Source organism: Phyllostomus discolor, chromosome 2, assembly GCF_004126475.2.
Source record: "Phyllostomus discolor isolate MPI-MPIP mPhyDis1 chromosome 2, mPhyDis1.pri.v3, whole genome shotgun sequence".
In the NCBI taxonomy this organism is placed as follows: domain Eukaryota; kingdom Metazoa; phylum Chordata; class Mammalia; order Chiroptera; family Phyllostomidae; genus Phyllostomus; species Phyllostomus discolor.
This window is the reverse complement of record NC_040904.2, coordinates 150,003-172,245: the sequence shown is the minus strand read 5'-3', so window position 1 is coordinate 172,245 and position 22,243 is coordinate 150,003. Positions and strand designations below refer to the sequence as shown.

The 22,243-nt window shown below is 62.5% G+C and overlaps 1 protein-coding gene across 1 annotated transcript in view; it reads right to left on the bottom strand.

The window, feature by feature from the left end:
• Nucleotides 1-10,920, bottom strand: part of MAP3K7CL (MAP3K7 C-terminal like) — a 32,663-nt gene extending 21,743 nt beyond the window's left edge. The window contains exons 1-2 of the mRNA XM_028503965.2: nt 10,495-10,920; nt 8,530-8,638 (exon numbers count right to left, since the gene is read on the bottom strand). Coding sequence (XP_028359766.1) covers nt 8,530-8,599 — 70 coding nt within the window. The 5' untranslated portion in view covers nt 8,600-8,638; nt 10,495-10,920. The remainder of the gene's footprint in view (nt 1-8,529; nt 8,639-10,494) is intronic.
• Nucleotides 10,921-22,243: the final 11,323 nt, after the last annotated feature.

Genomic DNA, 22,243 nt, shown 5'->3' with positions numbered 1-22,243 from the left:
GTGGCAGGAGGGGCCCGCTGCCCCGCCAGCAGGACCTCGCAGCCCAGGGGACGTGGCCTGCGGCGGTGACCCCGCTCGCGCTCCCCCCTGCTGACAGCCCCTCGGCGGAGCACGGGACGAGGAGACTCAGGCGGGTCTCAGGCTAAAGGGTGACGGAAACCCAGAGGGTCGTCAGTGCGGTGAGGAAAAGGCAGGCGTCCTTGCTCTCTCACCGCCACAGTCCGGCCTCTCTGTGCCAACAGCTGAAGCTCAGCGTGAACCAGAGGGGCGGCGGGCCGTGGGCGCGGCTCCGGCTGCAGCCGGCGCTGAAAACGATCACCGGGAAGACGACCGTGATCGTCTGGGCCGCAGCCTCGCCACCGGGCGAACAGCCTGAGCTATGCATGCGCAAAGAGCAGCGGCCTGACAGCCACCCACCGACGGTGGCTTGGGGCAGGGATGGCGGGTCCCAGTGGGGACCCTGCCCACAGGTTGGGGGACAGCCTCCAGAGGAAACACGTCCCTGGGCCCTTCCAAGGCTCCCTTCCCGCTCAGGGTGGAGGGGGCAGCTTCTGCCCGGTGCTGGGGGCCTCAACCCCGCCCCTCCCCCCCGTTGTTTGCCAGGAGTCGACCGAGGACAGAGATACTTGCTTCTTGCCACCACCCTGTTAGAGGTGGCCTTCATGATCAAACCTCCAGTCTTTTCAACCGATCTGGGCCGAAGGTACATTTAAATACGCTTCAATAAATTATCAACTTCCCAGACATCATGATTATTTCAGCTCAGTGAGTTCAAGGCCAGAACAATGTGGGCAAACGGGAACGCCTTATACTTTGGTGTCTGAACCCCAACAACACTCACAGGGGAGCAGGCGCGTGGGGGCAGAAGCCAGCTGTGTGAGGAGCAGCATGGGCAGCGAGGGTGCCGAGGGCTGGCAGGGAGCGGCGCTGGGGCTCCCGGGACTCCGTCCACCCTGCGCCCCAAGAAGCCACGCTCCTTCCTCCTCCGTTATGGACAAGAATTCATACGCTTTGCCCCAGCAAGGGAGATAGCAAAGACCTGGCCTGACCCCGAATTAAGGAGGCCCGTGCGTCGTCACGGATGGTCACAGCGTGTGCGGGCACATGCGTGAGGCCACGCCGACAATCTGCAGGTCAGCGAAGGCTCCCCATGGGACCCCCCGGCTGCTAAAATGCCCTGCTTGCCTGACAGAGAAGCAAGTGTGTGATTCCTGGTTTGCAAGGACAAGCAAGATAAACGCAGGAGTCTTACTAAAAACGAATCGAGCTGGATTAATCCACGGCAGCGGAAACAAGGGACCAAGAGACTGACGTCAGACGCCGGCTGAGCCTGCGGCCAGCCTGGCCCATCCCCGCCCGGCCACCTGCTGCGGCCAGCACCCCCGCCCCATCCGCCAAGCGGCTCTTGAAGCTGCTGGCCACGCGGCCCACGCAGATGTGCGGTGTGCTTGCCTTTACGTGGTGGCTGCCTTCCGTGGCGGGCTTTAAAAATAGGCGAATGCGCTAAAAGCAGAACAGTGAATCACAGGATTGGGCCAAGAGGAGAGGAGGGGGTGGGTCAGGCCACGAGGACCACAGCTGGGCCGTGAGCGGCCAGGGCGCCGCCGGACGTGCGGTCGGTGACACAGGGTCGGCCCCCGAGAGCCGTGAGGTCCGCTCCGGCGCTTCCAGAAGCACAGAGCAGCCTGTGCAGCTGCCGTGTGGGAGACACCCCCCACCCCCCCCCAAGCCTGCCCCTTTTTAAAAAGAAGAGCAGCTGCCAGATGGGTTTATGATGTGACAAAAGCAGATGCAGGTGCGTTTTATTAAAATGCACTTATTTTCCGAAGTGTGCTGAAGGCGCTGACAGAGGCTCTGTGCTGAGCCGGTGGACCCTTCGTCCTGTCTGCAGTGTGTCAAGGCAGTAACTGGTCGGCGTCCTTCTCACAGGGGCGCCTCAGGCTTGACGGGCTCTGCAAACGGAGCCCAAGGGACTGTCTGAAGGGTGGACGTAAAGGCAGGAATTGAGGACCGATGCGGAAACTGCTCCCGCGGGTCATCCGTGTCTCTTCATGGCAGGGAGAACACTTTCCTACTTGAGCCTCGCCTGGGGGCCGTGTTGTCATTGCTGTGCTTTTGTGGACAGGGAGGGGGAGAGGGTTTCCAGGGGGGGAAGGGAGGGAGGGAGGGAGAGAATCATGGGTCGGTGGCTTCTCGTACGGGCCATGACCAGGGACCCCGCCCGTAGCCCAGGCCTGTGCCCTGACCAGGGATCGAACCGGCGACCTTCCGCTTTGCGAGACAATGTCCAACCCACTGGCCCATACAGCCGAGGTGACAGAGAACATTTAACACCAAAACCAGAAGACAAATGTCATCTTAGACCAGAAGAGTGTCCACTGCAGTGGGTCCATTTAGCTTTATGAACAGAACAAACCCTGAGAAGCCCTCACCGCCGTGTCCTTGTTCCTTCCACTCCGCAGTGGACAGGTGACACCTTCCCAGAGCCAGACCAGGGGTGTGAGCCAGCGTCCGGCAGCCACTGCTCCGGCGGCGTCCTGGCTGGACTCCCGCCCCACGGGGTCTCCATCCCAGACGCAGCTGGGGGCTGGGCGGGACGACCGAATCCACACGGAGGGGCTCCTCAGGCTCCTCCCCCTCCCCGGCCAGGGACCCGAGAGGCCACCTGCTCAGACTCTGTGCCATCCGTCTGCACGTCCGGCAGTCGGGGCCAGCCTCCTGGTCACATGCCTGCGCAGGTGCACGGAGCTCCTGGCCAGGCCTCTCAGGCGGGAGACAGGCGGTCCCCAGAGGGTCTGCAGAGCCGACGTCATCTCTGAACAGGGGCCCGAGTGCCGCACGGCCCCTCCACAAGCGGCGAGCCGGTCCTGTCTGTGGTCTGACCCCGGGGTGCTCGTGTCCCACAGCCCACCCTCCAGGGTGGCAGGGGTGAGCACACAGAGGGGGCAGGTGGGCTGGGGCTGCGGCCGCAGCGCCCAGGGTCATGCACCAGCTGTCCCTGAACTGTCTCTTCCCACTGAGGACACTGGGGGGCCGGGGAGCGTTCTGTGGGACGGACCTGCACTGGAAGCTTGGGGAATGGGGACAGTCTGCATAACCTCTCCGAGACTCAGTTTGTCCTCTGCAAAATGGGTGTGACGTTCGCTGTCTCAGAAGGTAGGGATCAGTAAAGGAAGGCATCTGTCAGTCAGCTCTCCTAAAGCCTGGCACCTAGGAAGCAGTCAGTGATAATAACAACTGTTTGATACAGTCATGTCTGATTTCCATTCCTTTTCACCATGAATCACACGGAAAGGGTGATGGGGAGGCAAAGCGTCTGTCTGTGTGAGTGTGTCTGTGTGTGTATGCATACGAATGCACTTGTGTGTGTGAGTGTCTAGTGCATAAGCCTGTGTGTGTATGTGCATGGGTGTGTTTGTGAATGTGTGTATGAGTATGTATGTGTGTGAGTGTGAATGTGTACGAGTATGTGCATGTATGAGTGTGCATGAACGTGTGTGTGCGTGCGTGTGTGCGTGCATGTGTGTGTGCACGCAGGAACCACGACAGAGGCTGCCGGCACCTCTGCTCTTCGCCCGAAGGACGCAGGGAAGCACCGGCCCCTGACCGCGGCTCCTGGTGCCCGTCCCGGGAGGCCGCCTGGTGCGGCCACCAGCTCGGGGCCGGCCCCGTCCATTCAAATCTCCACATAAAGGTCGTTCCCTTGGACCTTCCTGCCCAAGCAAACTCTCCCTTGACGCACGAAGGGGCCTGGAGCACTCGCACTGCAAATCTAAACGCAGGTTAATGTTTCATTCACAGAAATGCAGTAAGCGATATAAGGCTGCTTGCTAATCCATGTTAACAGTTTGTCCGAGAGCTCTTTGAGGAAGCGTCTGGATCCCCAGCTCCTCGTAGAACACCACGTCGTTTTGAATCACCAGAAGCGTTTTTTTAACTGTTTCCTGCTCACTAAGCGTTGGAGATGTGACCCTCTAATTCGCACTAGGCTTTCTCGGCCATAGAATTAAAAGCATAGAAACGGGTATAAATGTGGACACAGGCAGAGATTTGGTGTGACCCCGGGCAAGCAGTCAGCTCTTCATGATCAATATTAGTTGATTACGAATGTTAATCACCTCGTCGCCCGGACCTGCACCACAGGCTGCCCGGAAGCGAGACCGTCCACCCTGCAGCCCGGACGGTGCTTCTCCGCACAGAGTGTGAGGCCGTGCGAGGGCGGCGGGGGTTTATGCTCCTTAGAGCCACTCATCTGGTCGCCACTCTCGTAGCGACCCAGATCCTGTGCGTCTTACCGGCTTTCCTTCCGTAAGGGCGTTTTTACTTACTCAGCTTACAACGCCCCCCGGAAACATCTGCTTCAGAACGAGCCCCGAGGAAGCCCATTTTCCACCCGACAACACTGACCCCACTGTCCTTCCTCCTGCTCCCCACAGACGTGCCGGCGCTCACTGTCCCATCGCTCCCGCGGCCGCGGGAAGCTCAGCTCTCTCAGGAAGTCCCCGCATCTCCTCCTTCCCCCGTGGGCCCTGCCTCCAGAGGGGGGACAAAGGGCCTGGCTTTGGACCCCGTCTCGGCACTGTTCACGACGGGCCGTGGGGGCACCATGGAACCTCCCCCGGCCGGGGGTCCCACCGGTGAAACGGGCACGACCACACTCCCCCCTGAGGCGCTGCCAGGACTGAGCGGATAAAACGACACGACTCGAAGCACCTGCCTCCTCACTGGCCTTCTCCAAGGCCTCAGGCAACAGACTCCAACCAATAGATGCGGCTGTGTTCCACAGAATCTGCACCTGAAAAGGAAGGTGGTTGCCCGTACTGAGTCCCAGATTTCACAGCATTTGGTAGCTGAGTTCACGGCTGGCACCTGGCCCTGCTCTGGAGAGGGTCAGGGGTTTCCTCAGATGACGGCCGCCATGCGCTGAGCTGCGCTGCAGACACAGGGTCGGAGTGGGGACAGGGCACAACTCGAGAGAGGCCCGGCGCCCAGAGGCCACCCCACAAGCTGGCTGACAGCGTCCAGTGGGGACTTGATCCCTTAACTCCTACTGACACCTCCCTACTCGTTTTTGCGAGGTGAGAATGCGGTTTCCCGGGGTCCCAGACGAAGGAGTCCTGGATCCTGGGGCCCAGGGGAGGAGGTGGAAACACAGCCGAAGGGCTCCAAGGGCAGGAGGAGGTGAAGGGAGGGGTCAATGGCAAGAGACCCAGCACCTGCTTCCCAGTCTCGCCAGGAGCCCGTTTGGCACGTGACACAGAGAGACATTCACACAGACCCGGTTAAATCAGACTCAAGGGCAGCCCTCGCAGCTACACCACACGGTTGCCATGGCCACACACGCAGCTACCCTGGCGTGGGAGGAGAAAATAGTATTTCTTAAAACAGACACCAACCGAATGGGTCTTGGGTTTTTTTAAGCTGAATGCCTTGTGATTAATTTATGCCTAACTATGAAAAATCCTGACAGCTTGCAAGATTTTTTTTTAAAACAAAATGTTGAAAGCCACCCGCTTGGGCTCATATCAGTATCCTTGACTTTTTCTAGATAAAAACCGAAAACTTTCAAAAAAAAGAACCCCAGCGTGAAGGTGTACATTTACACGGGAGTGTGCCAGGTTTCAGCTACAATGGAGACAGAGAAAACTCAAGCGATAAGCGTGAAACCCTCAGGCCAGCGCAACCCTCAGCGCTCCCCGGCTGGAGAAGGGACCCAGGAGGCGGGATCCCATTTCTCTGCTGCACGTTTTCCGTTGGGAAAACTAACCCATCGAGGTCCCAGCTCAGAAAGTGAACTCCTGAGAGTTCCCAGTGTGGACGCCGCACCCCTGGTTTACCACAGATGCGGGTTTCTGGCCACGGGCTAGTCCTCACGAAGGACTCCGCTCTGCCTCCTGACAGCCTCCTCCCTTCCTCATCTCAGCCCCCCCGAGACCTGTGGTCTGTCTGCAGCCTTGGGGCTCCTGCTGCTGTCCTGACCAGGGACCGACCCCCGTCTCCGAGGGACGGCCTGAGCCTGGGGCCTTCCTGCCCATCCGGAGCACGCTCCGAGTCCAGCCCCGAGTCCAGCCGTGGCCTCCTCGGCCCCAGGCCGCCCCACGCCGGCCCTGCACCACCGCAGAAAGCCTCTGCCACCCCTTCTCTCCACCTTCCGGAACTCTCCGCCGACTGAGCACCCCCCCCCCGCCCCGCTTTCGTCACACGGCTCCCTCGCCCACGAGCTCGCACCCTTTGCTGCTCTGATCAGGTCCCAGCTCCTCTGCGGAACTTCTGCGATCGGCTTGGTAGCCGCAGCCCACTGCCGTCTGGGCAGCCTCGGGTCCCCGGCGAGGCCGCGGGGCCGATGCCCAGCTCAGAGCGCGGCCGGGCAGCTGCCTCTTCGTCCAGACCCCGCCCCAGGGGAGGAGGCCGTGCGCACGTACGGACCACACCTATACCGAGCTCCTCCGGACGCAGGAGGTGCTCCTGCCTTGTGTTTGGAGGGAAGGGTGCCACCAGCAACCGCACCAGATCTGCACTGCCTTCCCATTCCCCGCCCGCCCTCAGGCCCCGGCTGACGGCCACGTCTGCCGAGAGGCTGTGGCGTCTGCTCCGCACGTCACGGCCCCCCCAATACTCTCTGCCTCAGGAACCCGCAGCAGGAGTCCCACCGTGCCCCCCTTTGCGCACCTCGCCCACCTCGGGCAAGAGGAGTCTGGGGGCACAGAGGCTGAGCCGAGGTCAGAGCACGATGTGAGAGGAGAAGCCGGGACACCCACACCCACACCCACCGGCTGCACGGCCAGTCCCCGACTCCTCGCCGGCCCCTGGACGGCAAAGTCTGTGTCGGTGGAGGAGACGTGAGAGGTGTGGAGGGCCCAGGTGCCCGCTGAGCGCTCGGTCCGGGTCGAGCGCTGTGCTTGACGCCTGGACGACCCTGGGGACGACCCTGGGGACGACCTTCCCCATCTTGTGGGGAACCGCAGCTCGGCAGAGTCGGCAACTCACCCAAGGTCGTACAAACAAGCCCTGGCTGGCGCAGCTCAGTGGATGGAGCATGGACTGCGAACCAGAGTGTCGCAGGTTCGATTCCCAGCCAGGACACATGCCTGGGTTGCAGGCCATGACCCCCAGCAACCGCACATTGATGTTCCTCCCTCTCTCTCTCTCTCCCCCTCCCTTCCCTCTCTAAAAATAAATAAATAAAATCTTTAAAAAAACACACAGAAAACTGGCTAAAAAAAAAGATCGTACAAACAGTGATGGAAACGGGAGTAAAGACCGTGCCTTCCCGACGCTACAGGACCTGTTCACCTCCGCCCCGCACCGTCGCGGAGGAGCCCGCAGGAGCGGAAAGAACTGGCGCTAACCCGACTGGGGGCGCACCTCGCGTCAGGCCCCTGGGACGCGAACAGGCCGACATCCACGGGCAAAAAACGGGCCCCGTTCTCGTGGACGCCACTCAACCACACATGCGGCACCACGGAGCCCCCCCCAAGCGTGCACCTCAGCGGCCCCGTTTCCCGTGGGCGTCTGGGGGGTTTCCCGGGAGCGCACGGCCTGCGCCCGCACAGCGCACCACACGCTCCCGACCCGAGCCTCCGCCTCCGTCTCTGCGAGGCGGGAACGCGGACACCCGCCCAGAAGAACCGGGGCCTGAGGCCAGGACAAGCGCAGCTGAGGCCAGTCGTCATTTCCGCGTGGTGACAGGGAGGGTCCCCTTCACTCCTGTCCTTGGAGGGGACACCCTGGGGACGCACACGGGGCGGGAGTGGGCGGGTGGGGTGCGAGCAGCTGTGGGAAGGCCAGATGGGGCCAAGGCAGGCGGTGTCCCCACTGTCGCCACCGCGATCCCTGGCACAGCCCAGCCCGGTCCCCTCGGGCTTCCCGGGCCCCGGCCCCGCCGTGCTGTGCTGGCGCGGGAACCTGCCCCTTCCCGGCCCGGCTGCTAAAGCAGCGCCCGCACGGCGCGGTGCGGCGGGAGGAAAAGGCAGAGGACAGATGACGGACACAGACGACTGACAGATGTCAGGTCAGCCCTGGGGAGCCCCGAGGTCCCCGCGGCAATGCTGTTGGAGCGCCTGCCGGCGGGACGTTCCCAGACGACCTCAGGCCAGGGAAGAGGTCCCCCCCCGCCCAGGGCCCGGTCAAAGCGGCTGCGACTCGGCGCCTGCGGGCGGAAGAGGCGGTGAGGGCCCTGGCGCCTCTGGCCCTGCCACCCCCGCAGGCGGCCTCCCGTCCCCGCTGCACCGCCCGCAGCGCAGCCGGGCCGCAGGAGCCGCTGCCGGTCCCAAGCCCCGCGGCTCCCACCCCGGCGGGCGGGCGGCGGCGGCTCTCCGCACGGTCTCCTCCTGACGTTCTAACCGCGGCCGCTTCGCCGTCGTTAGACGCGGGGGCGGCCCACGGGCTCTAGAACAAACGCTGAAATGGGCTGAAACGACCAGCGAGGGGGGCGGGGGGCGGCGGCAGAGGCGCGTCTGGAAGCCCCGGGCCGGCGCCGAGTCCCCGCAGGCCCCCCGGGCGCCCCCCTGCCCGCCCCGCACAAGGTACCTGGGGCGCCGTCGAGGCTGAAGGCGATGCGCACCGGCCGGTCCGCAGGGACCCTGGCGGCTCTGATCATGTGGGCGCCGGGGCGGCGGCCGTCCCCCGGGGCTTCCAGCTGCGGGGACAAGAGGCAGCGCGTGTCACTACCGGCGTCGCCCGCCCCGCGCCCCGCCCCCGCCCCCGCCCCGCGGGCCTGGAACCCTCGGTTACACGGTTCTCCCTGCGCCCCAGGCGCTCTCCGCCGGGTTAAGGTCCTTACTCTGACTTACACAGCTTGCTTTGGAAATATACGCCCGGAATGGCAGGGACCGGATTTTTGGGCGACCCTGGCCCTTCGGGGTCCAGTCTCTGGCGGAGCGGGGGAAGGAAGCAGTCACGGTTCGCCAGGCCGCCTCCCTCCCACGCGCCCGCTGCGTGCTCGGAACTCTGCGCTGGACGTGAGCTCCCGGTCCGGGTGGTCACCGACCAGGACCACGGAGTCACTTGAAGACCACGTCAGAGCATCCCACAGTCACAGCACCAATACCACGGGCCTCACGAATCTGACCAACTACCTGCAAGTCTGCCGCCACCCCTGAGGCCGCTCGTCTTAAGAACCAGAGATACAAGCAACAGACAAACTCGGAAACGTGCTTTCGATGCTCACCCTGCTCTGTTAAATTATCGTTTAACAAATAAACAAGGTTAGAGTGAGCGGGAACATGCCTGTGGATGACACGGGTCGAGGCGTGCAAAAACTCAACTGTTTCTCTGCTACAGTAAGGGGGTTTAGCCCAAATACGTTTACCGAGATATATGACCGTTTTTGTTCACTCGGAAAAGATATTGTTATAAATACATCTTTGTTGTTTAAATACATCTGTTTAAATTCTCTATTTTTAGTCATGTTTTCCCTAAACCCTCTACTTTCCTTCTCGTGTAGACAGTAAACCAAAAACTCCGAACAATATTTTAAGGAAAACATCTCTAAAAATGGCAAAACTCGGATCATCTGTTCCGCCGTCTCTAGCGAGACCCTGGGAACGGCCTCGGGGGGACGTGTTCTCACAAGAAGGTCCCCGCGTCTTTCCCACAGCTCCTCTCGCTCTAAAAATAGTGGGCAGAACACTGGGTTTTGTTTGCACAGTTATTTATAGCCGCGGGGCCGACGCATGTATGTGCACATGTGTGTTCAGGCAGAGCGCATACGGGCTCATCTCCCGCGGCGGGCAGCAATCGGGCTCCCGTCGGACGCCTGGCTGGGCTTTGGGGGGCGGCAGCTGTTCGGGGCCCCGTTAGAACCTCGGTCGGCCGCTCACTCCGCACTGCGGACGGCCGGCCGCCGCCCCCCGCGCCCCGAGGTGCATCGTCCTGAGCGAGGAAGGGTGGGGGCGCGGCACCTCCAACCGAGGGGCAGGGTGCACCAAACTGCGGCTGCTCGCCCCGGGACTGGCTCCTCCCGGCCGCCCCGGGAGCATTTCAGTGCAGCCCCATCTGCTCAGAACCACCTGTCCCCGGGGAACAGAAGAGACTGTCTCAAATCTAGCAAAGCAAACAACAAAAATCCCTTAATGTTGTAGCAAAAAGAAAATATTGGCACACACGGTGCCATCAGCAAGCTGTGTTACCAACGGTCTGAGGGCACGGAGCCGGGCTCCAGCTCTGGCAGAGGCTGGCGGCTCCCCGGCCCCGGGAAACGGGGCGCAGAGGGGCCACCTGCCCCCTGGGCTCTGGGAGGTCCCCGGAGACAGACAGCGAAGGGGGTGCCGGACGTGGGCACAGGCAGCAGCGCGGCTCCCCGGTGCCCTGCGACGTCTGTGTGCCTGGACAGGGCGGCGGGGGCCGAGGCGGGTGCAGCTGGAGTCCCCCCGCCCCGGGGCGCCGACTGCAGAGCCCAGCAGCCGTGAGCCCTCCCGCCCTCCCCGGGCCGCGGCGGAGCCCTGGGGCAGCGCCTGCCGCCCCAGCAGCGAGCCGGGCGCACCTGTTCCTTACCTCACTCGGTGGAGTGTGCGCCCGTGAGTGATCGGGGCCAGCAGGGCCTTGGCCGGGCGTCCTCGCCGCGAGGCAGAGGCTCAGTCGGAGGCGGCTGCACCTGCCGCGTGGCGGCCGCCGACCGTCTGAGGGGCAGTGACAGCTGTCAGGCCGGCTCCGCTACCTGCTGTCCCCAGACCCGCGTCCCACGGGCCTCCTGTGCCGCGTCCCGCTGCCACCCTCTCCTGCCCTCGCCTCTGCAACAGCCGGGATGTGGTCATGCTTCTAGAAAAAGCAGGAGCGAGAGCAGCCCTCCTCCTGTCAGAGGCATTGATAAACAGCGAGCCGCGGGGAGTCCAAGCACTCTAATTCATCAGTCCTGGCAAACCGAAAATACGAGCAGGCTTGCTTCACACGGCAGGAATGTCTTCGGCGTGACCCGGCCAGCGTCTGGCCATTCCAGCGACTGGCACCCACAGCTGACCCCAGTCAGCAGAAATGCCGCGCGGGCGGCTCCGGGACACCCGGCCAGCTCCACGGGCCGCAGGCCGGGGGGCCGATGACAGCAGCAACAACCCCCCAGGAAGGACTCGAGGTCTGGGGTTGAGCACCGGTGACTGGCTCACATCTGGAGACGCCACCAGCTGCAGGACGCACCCGTGGTGCACGGGAAGGGGGTGTCAGCGCCTTGACAGCCGTGAACCCGAACGTCCACAGTGCTCCAGCCCAGCTGGAGGGGGCGGTGAGGTCGAACAAGGAGAGATGCACACGCATTGAGAGAACGCAAAGGCAAGCCCCAGGCTGGGAGGCAACCTGTGCAAGAGCTGTGTCAGACAGAAGCCGGGCTCCCAGAGTCCAGGCTCCTGAGCACCCACCACCAGGAAAGCAGACCGCCCACCCGTTCGATGGGCAAAAGCTCTAACAGGAGCCCCATCGTCGGGTGCAGGGATGGCAAGCACCATGTGTCCTTAGGTGACTGCAAATTAGAACAGGGAGGCGCTGCCACACACCTGCCGGAACGGACACCTCCCGGCACTGGGAGGACGCGGGGAGGCTGGCGACCCCAAAGACAGTCTGGCAGCTCCTCGCTCCACTGGCAGTCCAGGGTTTGCACTGGGGGCACGGACACCCGTGTCCACACACACACACACACACACACGCACCCTGCGTGTGCAGCACCATGTGGTGACGGAGACAGCGCCCAAGCCACAGACAGACACGGAGGAGACGGCGGGTGTGTCACTTCCTGAAGGAAGCCAACACCAGAGGCTGCGTGCCGCATGGCTCCAACCGCGTGGCATTCTGCAAAAGGCACGAGCTCAGAGACGGTGCAAAGACCCGAGGCCGCCAGGATCCAGGGGGAGGGGCCAGGCCGGGGAGGTGGGGGCAGGGCCCTGCAGGGCAGTGACACTCCTGGTGTGATACTGTCCGTCGGTCACAGCCCAGAGGGTGCACAACCCAAGAGTGAGCCCTCGTGTAAACTGTGACATTCAGTTCGTGGTGATGTGTCGGCATTGGCCCAACTGTAACAAAAGGGAAGGTGTCGATGACAGGAGACGTTATGGGGGAGGGACTATGTGGAAACTCCATGCTTCTGACTCATTTTTTAAACCAGTCAGCCTAAAACGGCTCAAACAGATGTCAAATAAATAAGTAAAAGAACTTAGCAGGCCCCGGCTGGTGTGGCTCCGTGGACTGAGTGCCAGCCTGTGAACCACAGGGTCACCGGTTCGATTCCCAGTCAGGGCACATGCCTGGGTTGCAGGCTGGGTCCCCAGTAGGGGGCGCGCAAGAGGCAACCACACATTGGTGTTTCTTTCCCTCTCTTTCTCCCTCCCTTTGCCTCTGTTAATAAATAAATAAATAAAAATCTTTAAAAAAAAGAACTTAGGTTTCCGAGAGCCAGAACGGAAAGCGAACACATGATGTGCAACCCAGTCAGTGCGTACATCTAGGAGACTGATGACTCGCAGGTGAGCCTCTGTGCATCCTGACAGGAAGCCTTTCCGGAAATTATGACCGTTATGACTTTATTTGACAGCTGACGATATCCCCTCACATACGCATCACAGTTTAACAAAGGGGTCGCCCCACGGCCCCGTCTCCAGTTTCCCAGCGCCCTGGCGGGGGGCGTGGCCCACACCGTCTGCCCCCCCCCCCCCCCCACCGCACAGACGAGAAGCCGAGATGCAGACGACGCAGGGGCAGGCTCGAGCTACCCCCGCTGCACTGGGATGCCGTCTGCGGGAAGAGCGCATCCGTGTCTTTCCCGAACAGCAGCCAGGCTCCCGGCTCCCGGCTCCCGGCTCAGAGCAGAGCCGGGGCGCCTCCCTCGGTGTCTGGCCTCCAGGGTCATCTGGCCCCAGCCATCTTCAGGACAGGGCCCCGAGCAGCCGCACAGGCGTCCTGGGTGTGGGGACAGCAGCGTGCAGCCCCGTGGCCCCAGCTCCCAGGTCGTCGGCCCCTGGGACCGCTTCAGAAGAGCTGGTGGTGACCCTGACGTTGCCAAGACACACGGCAGTAGCTGGGAGCGTCTGGAGTCCGGTGAAACTGACCCCTCGGAACAGGAAGGACCAGACAGAAGGGGGCAGCCCTTCCCTCCACCTCCCAGACCCCCAACGCCCTTGGGGACCCCTGAGGTGGAGAGGGGCCCCGCACACAGAGCACAGGGGGGGCCAGCACCTCTCAGGGGGAGACCCAGGAAAGCGCTGACTGACTCAGCCCGGGTCCTGACGGCCCGGGACGGCCTGGGGCACAGGCTGCGGGGCCGATGGTGCTGCGTCCTCGTGACAGCGAGGGTGACAGCGAGGGTGACACTGAGGGTGGCAGTGAGGGTGGCAGCGAGGGTGGCAGCGAGGGTGGCAGCGAGGGTGACACTGAGGGTGGCAGTGAGGGTGGCAGCGAGGGTGGCAGCGAGGGTGGCAGCGAGGGTGACACTGAGGGTGGCAGCGAGGGTGGCAGCGAGGGTGACATTGACGCAGGCTCCGCTGGGGCAGGGCTCCGAAGGAAAAGGCTCCACTCAAGGGCCACTGGGCAGCAACAGGACCGAGAGGACACGTCTAGACGGGCCGTGTGTGCCGGTCCAAGGGTGAGTGTGCGAGCTCCAGGTCTTCACACCGCACGTGGTGCTCACCAGCCCTCCTCCTCCGGTTCCCACGGGAGCAGCAGTGGATTTCCTGGGCTCCTTAGCTCGCCGTCCCCAACACAGCAACGAATCTGGGACGCAAGTGGAGCCCCTTCCAGAGCCGGGACCCACACAGCCACGCGGTATGTGGAGGATTCAGTAGAATCCCAGCGATCCGACCCAGAAAGAGCTGTGTGTGTCCGCCAGAACACTGACGGACTCACCCTGTGTCTCCCCCCACTCTGTCGTTCTCGGCAGGAAACGCAGTTTGACCGCCGTGCAGACGAGGTTCTTCCCGGGACCGAGGGTGATGCTGCCCCGACGATGCACCGCCGCCGTGCTCCCGCAGCACGGCCCGCAGGCCCCCAGCGGCTCAGGGCGCAGCCTGTGCTCGCCCCTGACCTGGCCTCGCTGGCCCGACGGGCATTCTGGGGAGACTCCGTTTGTTCTGCGCTGGTGCTCCCCAACTCCGCCTCCATCCTGGGTTCGCGCCCCCGGTCACACCAGGCTCTGCCGTGGCAGGGCCCCTGTCGGGCTGGGGGTCTGCCGGTTGGCGAATGCACAGGACACACCGATACCTGTGCTCGGCGCTCACAGAATGCACACAGACGTGGCCACCGGCTCCTCCCCCTTAGGCCCCTGCTCTGTGACGCACACGGCCTCCACACAGGGGCCCAGTCCACGGCGGTGAGCCGATCGGCCCTCCCTGCGGCCATCGGTCGGTTTTCCCTGGAAAGAGCCGGAAGACGCGTGTTTTGCACATCCGAGCCCGTTACCAGCTGTGCGGGGACCCCTCTGGTCTCCCAGGGCAGCACAGCAACGGGTGGGCTCCGACTCCATTTACAAACACGGGCAACGGGGGCGTGGCTGTGCAACGGTAAAACTTTCTTTACAAAAACCAACAGCTGCGTGGGTTCAGGCCCCGAGTCCTGCCGCACCTGCCGCACCTGCCGCACCTGCCGCACCTGCACACGGAGGTGGAAGGACCTGAGTCAACTGCTCGCAGCGATGCGGGAAGATGACGAAACCACGCAGGTAGGAGCGATTGTCCCAAGGGGCAAAATCAGAGGGAAAACCACACCCAAAGGTGTCACGAGAGCTAGAAAAAGCCGGATGTGGACTGGGATCCTGCCTCCCAACTCCACAGGCGTGCAGACCAGACCCCCCGACCCCCGAGCCTCGGTGTCTCCTCCGGGGCACCCCTCAGCACCTTCCGAGGAGCACTCGAGCCTTCCCAGGCCAGAGGCCTCGTCGCAGCCGCCCGTCGCTGCGCCTGCGGCTGAGGAACGAGCAGCCGGCAACGTACCAACAGGCGGATGGACTCATAGAAAGGGAGCGGTGGGGCAGGCACGGTGGCCGGGCCTCGTGGGACCGGCCGCTGGGACGCGCTTCAGCCCGTGGGTGACGGGCACCGCGACGTGGTCTCCACACAGCAGCCCCCCCGCCGGTGGTGGAGCCCCCGGTGGTGGAGCCCCCGTGGTGGAGCCCCCGGTGGTGAAGACAGGGCCCAGCGCCCAGGGTGCGTGGGTGCTGGTCTCTGACGCGTGCCTCCTCGTTCACCACGTGACCCCGACACACGCCTGTCAAAGTCAGGCCCAAGCACACGTGTCCTGAGTGCCTGTCAGACATTTCTCAACGAGCTTCAGTTTTCAGGCCCTAACGTTACTGAAATTATTAAGAAAACTCCTGGCACTGTTTCTCGAAGTCCCAAACACTGACCGGCGTGGTCTATCACGTGCCGTGGGCATCTGTCCTTCTGCTGCGTGTGTCTTTCCTGTGACACCTGCTGCGGGGGGGGGGGGGGGGCGGACGCCAGGCACACCTCCCCTGGGGACGAGGGGAGGGACAGTAAGTCTCATCTCTGAGCGAGGGTTCCTGTCACTGCAGGAGTCGCCCCGTGCACATCAGCTCGAATACCCCAGCGCATCTGTCCACTGGCCCCCGGAACTGTGTTACAGAACAACAAGGGGCCGAGGGGGGCTGAGGGCAACGTACTGCCACCAAAAGGAGCCCCCAAAGTCCGTTATGTCCACCGCCTTATAGGGAAGACGTCTCCCTAGAGATTCGTGAAAAGGAAATAAAATGTTTATTTACTGCTGTACAGACTTAAAGTCGGGACCTAATGTCTTCATCAAAATCCCCAAGTCCCTTAAAGCACCCACAAACACACACAGTCCTTCCTTCCTTCCCCCCTTTGCCCAGTCTGGGGTCCCATATCTCAGGAAAAGGAAATAGAAGTCCGTGGCTCAGGCAGCCCCCGGTTCCTCCCAGTGATCCATGCTCAGATGGTAGGCCTCCCTGGGTTCCCAGTGCCCTCAGCTGTGTCGCCGGGACCTCTGCTAAAGCCGGGTGGTGGTTCCCCCTTCTGAAGCTGCGGGGGTCCCCACTCTGGCACAGGCACGCGGTCCTCTCCCCACTGCCCCAGCCGCGTGGTCCTCTCTGCACAACGGCTGCAAGGAGGGGGGTTGCCACTCTGCTAAAGCCGAGTGCCGATTCCCTGCTAAAGCCGCGTGGTGATTCTCTCCCCCAGGGCCACGGGAGTCCCCACTCTGCCAAAACTGCGTGGTTCTTCCTCCCAGGGCCGCCCGGTCTGGGTTCAAATCCCTGCGCCAACCTTCCTCTGCAGCCTCCCACACTCGGCTACATTTGCCATCAGTCATATCCTTCCAGCTTCACTGGGCTGCCATCGTGAGTCTGTGCAGGGGTGGCCCCATGTCCTGGAGCCAATCTTCTCTGAGCTCCCACGCAGGCGCTGTAACTCGGGGGACCTGCCTCCCAGTTATGTCTTGGTGGGGAAGTTATTTCCATTCCCCTGGCTCAGAACATGGCCACAGCTATTTAACATATCTATGCAACCAGTTAAAGGTTACAGATATGTTAAATGACCACACCAGAGATTAGCTGCAAGGCTGTTGCTATACAAAACGGCTCTCAATGGCCCTGCTCCATGTGTGCCTTCCCCCAACCCACACCTGGTGGGGGGTGGTGAGGACATCCTAATATTTCCTGGACACCCTGAGTTCTGGGCCCCCCATTCCAAACCCCTATTTGGGGTCCCCTCTCTTGGCTGTACCCTGTTACAGAGCCACAAAGTCCAGGTGCCGCTGGTTCCGGAGTGGATCCACCCAGGGGCACAAAGACGTCAGGAGGTGGTCTTCCCGCACCTTCCGGGTCAGCAGTTCTCCGCTCTCAGATGGAGTCTCCCCGGGAGATGGTCACTCGCCGCCTGAACTCACAGGTCGCCGACTTTACAAGCCCAAAGCACGGAGAGCGGCTACCCCTCCGACTCCTGGACTGTGGCAGCCACTGGCCAAGCTGGAGCTGCAGGTCTGTGCTGTGAGCAGGACTGGGGAACATCTGGACAGTGAGACCTGCAAGGGCCACCCACGAAGTTGGGTCAGGGGTGCCGGGCCATCGGTCCTTGCACAGCATTCGAGTGTCCCAGAGAGCACCCGTGGGTGGGCAGCCTCCGTCTCCAGCAGCTCTGCAGAAGCTTCCGGCACTGCTAACCAAGCCCCCCACACCTGCTGCCAAAGAGCTTCCAGGTAAAGGTGGCGCTTCATCGTTGGCTGTTCCTAAAACCCTCCTAAGTGATGAGAAAGCTTTGCTGTTGTCATTGGTTTTTGTTTGTGTTGGTTTTGTTTTGCTTTTAGGCATAAACCCACATGGAGGGAGAAACTGGGAAAAGACCAGTTTCACGGCCTGGAAATCAGATGAAAGAGTGTGAAGAAGGGATTGCAGACCAGGGCGAGGAGAAGAACCGTGAAGCAGAGAAAGCCGAGAAGCAAAACGGACCACATGCCCCACGGGAGGAGAAAAAATAAAGGAACCGGCAGTCAGAAATGCGTTGGGAGTTCTCAAGAACCCACTGGATCCACAAGGACAGGGAGCTGGTCGTCATTATTCCAAAGGAAAAAGTATTTTCGACCTGGAATTCCCGACCAAACGATCAATCGAGGCTGAGAACCAAGGTCTTGGAAAGCATTTGCACCCTGCACACGTTCCTCGGAGAGCGACTGGAGCAAACCCAGAATCCTGGACACGGGAGACAGAGCAGTTGGCCAGGAGAGGCAAACCAGCCCTCGGACAACAGTGGAGGGGACCACAGGGTGGCCCTGGGCCACGAGGTGCAGCAGCCACCTCTGGTCCCCGAGGAAGCATGTCCACAGGCCACGCTCGGGGTGGGCGGCTCCTCAGGGACATGAGTGGGGAGACTTCGTTGGGCCGAACGAGAAGAGACTCAGACAGTCGGCAGCGGAGGGAGGACAAGTACGTGAGACAGAACGGCTAACGGACAACCAGGAGCGACTACGTCAGAGTAAATGTGACTACAGTGGGCTGTGTGCTTGGCCGTGACTGGCATTGCAGGGCCTCAGCAGTATAAATGCTGAGTGTGGATCTCACCACAACGCAGGGGTGCACAGCAGTGCCGTAGGAAGGGTGCTTGGGGGGGGGGGGTGCAGGCAGAATGGGCCGGGTCCCCACCCTCCACGGTGGGAGGCCAACAGGCAGTGGCCCAGACCAAGACCAGCGAGAAAGTCTAGTGCAGACGCATCTCGTAGGCGGGCAGGGCGAAGGCCTGCCCGATCATCCAGGAATGAGGGAGGCGGGCAGGGAGGCGGGCAGGGCCCCGCTGGGCATCCTGGTGACAAACCTCTGTGGGTGAGCGGGCACAGCTCCGGTCAGAAGAAAACACGTGCTGACCATTTGCTGGCCCCTCTGGTCTAGATGCTCGCGGTCACAGCCCCTCATGGCCGGTGCCCCGCTGCTGGCCCTCCCTGCAGGGGCCCACGCCGAGCTCCTCCCGGCGCCCCCACACCACCGCCCGGGGCAGCGGGTCCCTTCGCAGACCCAGGCCGCCTGGCGGCCCCCTCCTCGTGCAGCCGTCCCAAGTGTGGCGCTCCCAAAGGCCCTGCTCCCTCCCTGCCAGAGCTCCTCGCCTGAGGCGCTGCTTCTGCCTCATTCAGGTTGCCCCCCATCCAGCCACCTGGGCGGAGACAGGAGCCGCGGGCCTGGTCCATGGGAGGAGCCACTCAGTGTTTCTGGACGTGAACCGCGCCTGGACAGGGACGTGCGGCACGGAAGGACACGGGGAAGCCGGAAACACCGGCCAAGGCCGGAGACCTCGGTTTACTGCGCCGGCTTCCCTGACTGTGTCTACTGTGAGCTGGGGCTCCAGCGCAGCCTTCCGACTTTACACCTGCCTTTGTGGGGGGTCAGCAGCCACAGAGCCATGGTCCGACCGCAGGACCTGAGCCCCCACCCCGTCCTACAAGGCCTGTTTGCAGACCACCTGCACAGTGTCCAGCCCAGGCCGCTCTCCTGGGGTCCTGGGGGCCGGCCCCCTCCAGGCCGGAGCGGAGCGGCCCAGCCCGGAGAGGGGAGGGGGCTGATAAAGCTGTGTCCACCGGCGAGAGGAGGAAGTCAGGAAAGGGGCCCCCAGAGCCGTGAAATTCTACGGGACAGTCCGAGTTCTGTGCGGCTCGCCCCAGCCGCCAGGGAGACAGTGCAAACCACGTTGTGCCTGGATGCCTCTGGGGTCACGTGTTTGGAAGGTGCAAAGACGTGCTGACCCTGACCTCACAGCCGGTTGCGGGGACCACAGAGGTGACCCAGCGGGCACCACTGCTCCTCAACAGCCTCCCGGAGACCAGCGACAGGGAGGCCCGCAGCGTCCATCCAGGTCAGAAGGCGCCGGCGGGCACCAAGGGGACAGCCGGGCAACCTCAGCTCCTGGGGGGAGCCGCGTGGGGCGTGCGGGTCGCCGCAAACACCCCGGACGGAGCAGTGACGGAGGGAGTCACGTGCCAGGGCCCGTGCGACAGGCCGGTGTTTACCGTGAGCGAGCCCCGCCCACTGTCTTCAGGCGAACAGGATAACACACACCGTGGGGAGCGGCTCCCCTGTGGACCCCAAAGACACACAGCCCTGGGACCCAGCGTCCCTCCGGCAGCCGGTCACCCGCGTGTCTGCGTCACCGCGCACGGGGAATGCGCCCACCACACGCGCCGGCCCGCGTCTCCGTGGCACCGCTGACCCCGCGCTGCCGCTGCAGCCCCGCCTCGGGCCGCGGCACCCTAACACCCTGGGCCGCCTGCGCCTCCGACTCTGAGGTGTGAAACGACCCGCCCGCCGGGCTGCCCTTCCTGCGGCCGCGGCCGCGCTCCCGGCGGGGGGGGGGGGGGGGGGGGGGGGGTTGGGTTGCTGCCAGGACTTGCCCACCCCTCGACCTTGGCTCAAACTCTCCGAAACTCCCCTAAGGTTTGGAACTCCTTCCGCTGACGCTGGTGTGGGAGCTCGTAGGTGCTGACGGGCTGGTGTGTAACTAATCGAGTCACCGACGCACACTCGTCCGTTGGGTTGTCAGGCTGCAAATAGTGTTTCCAGGGGCTGGGTCAACAGCGCACACACACGGATGTGGGGACTGAGATGTTGCTTTCCAAGTCACCTTCCTGCGAACACGCCACCAACACGAGATCCCGGGGACGAGACCCCGCGCCCCACGCGGCGCCGGCCTGCCTGGCGCCCTCCCTGTCCGGTCGGCGCCTCTGGGCCGCGGCTGCCCGCGCTGCAAGGCGCAGGCCTCGGACTGACGCTCTCGAAGTCCTTTAGAGTCTAAAGCTTTTCGTTTTGGGGGGTGGAGCGGCCCCAGAATGAAAAAAAGTATCCCCGGGATCCTTCCCCAGTTTTGACTCAGTGGAGAGCCCACGGGTTTGTAATCGACCCAAAACACGCTTCACTGCACGTGGCGAGAAAGGAACAGAAGGAAGACGCTCCCTTCTCCCCACAGAGGCCGGTGCCCGCCGCGCCCATCGCTCCGCCGCCAGAGCCGCTCGGTCCCCGCGTCCTGCGCCCGAGTGAAGCCCGCTCAGCCCCTGGTTGTGCTATGGAGCCGGAGGGCGTCCAGAAAGGTGCCAGGAGAGCGTGTTTGGTTCACCGGGACGTTTTTCAAACTGAGCCATCACGCCCGGAAACAGCGGAACGGCGGAGGCACCGGGCGGGGCCTCTTCCTGCGGGGCGCAGCGCCGGTCCTCGGGGTGTGCCCCCCGCATGCGCGCGCAGAGGTGGCCGACTGCCCAGGCCTCCCGGGGCCCCGGTCCCGTCCCGTTTTCAGCTGAGGCGCTTCCGGCCCCCGGGAGCTGCCCGGCACGGAGAGCACTCCGCGGTGCTCGAGCCGCAGCCGAGCTGCACGGGTGCGCGCCCACCTCTTAAAAATACACCGTAAAAACCGCGGCGCGGACCACGAGCGGGCGGCCGCCCAGCCGCTCCACTGAGACACAGAAATAGGGCGTTGACTCCACCGTGGGGTGGACGCGGCTTCCCACCAGCGCCGCGGCTACGCGCGAGGGCAGGTTCCTAGAAGAGTCTGCAAATGGAAACTGCCCTTTTCCTGGAACCGAAGAATCCGCTGGAGGACGGGCAACTATCTCCTCCCCAGATCTGAGGCCACGTGAAATCCACCCATAGCTCGGGCAGAGGTCACGCGTGCTTCATCACGCAGCGAAGATGCGGGGGAACACGCTAGGATACTCCCTCGCTCGGGGGGGAACACGACGATCCAGGATCAGACAAGGTGAGACGGGCCGCCCGTTCGCAGACGCTGCCTGTCTGTCCGGGAGGAAAAGGCTCGCTGCTTGGGGAGGCCCTCCGGGCGAACCTGGCTCGTCGCCTCGCGGGCTGCAGTCATTTACATTCAGATCGTTACAGGACCCTCTGCAGAGCCTAATTAGCTGTTCTTCAGACTCTCCTTCCAAATCTAGAGTCTGAATTAACAATGAGCAAGAATGACATTCCTTTTCACTAAGAAGAAAGTAAATGAAGATTAATGAAAATATAGACCGAATAGTAGTTTGTGCTCCATCTGGGTCTTCAGACAAAGATTTCAAGAAAACTGTATCTGTCATCGGTCTGGGATGTTCAATGGTTTCCTGTGGGGGCACACAGAGGGGAACAGTTTCAAGTGGGCCTTTGCTGGCGTGCCCACCAGAGTGGCAACGAGGAGCTGCGGCACCTGTGGTCCGGCTGCTGACACCAAAACCAGGTTCTCTCAAATCGCCTAACTCATCCCCTAGTTTAACCCGAGGAAACTCGTGCACCAGTTATACTTACTTCTATCTTTTAAAAATAACAGAAGCCCCAGTGGCCTAATGGACAAGGCAGTGGCCTCCTAAAAATAATTTACACTTGTGCCCTGGCCGGGTGGCTCAGTTGATCGGAGCGTCATCTCGGACACCTGTGCTTGTACGTCTGCGTACCACTGCGGCTGCAGGTTCGAGTCCCGGTCAAGGCCAGTACAGGAGGGGAATGATGGGTGTCTCTCTCTCTCTCTCATATTAGTGTGTGTGTGTATGTGTGTGTCTCTCGCTAACAAAATCAATAAACATATCCTTGGGTGAGGATTTAAAAAAATTTTAATTAAAAAATAATTGACACTTGAAAGTTCTGTCATTTGTTTGACTCTCCTGAAGTCACAAGGCTGAGCGAGGTGAGAGCCTGTGGCCAGCCGACCAAGGGCGGGGCAGGGCGAGGGCAGGCGGAGGTCTCTGGGAGAGCACGGCAGGGCCGCAAAGGACGGGCAAGAGCAGATGGAGCTCGGTGCGGGGCTTTGACGCCACTCGGAGTGCTGACTGGCTGAGGGCCTTTCCT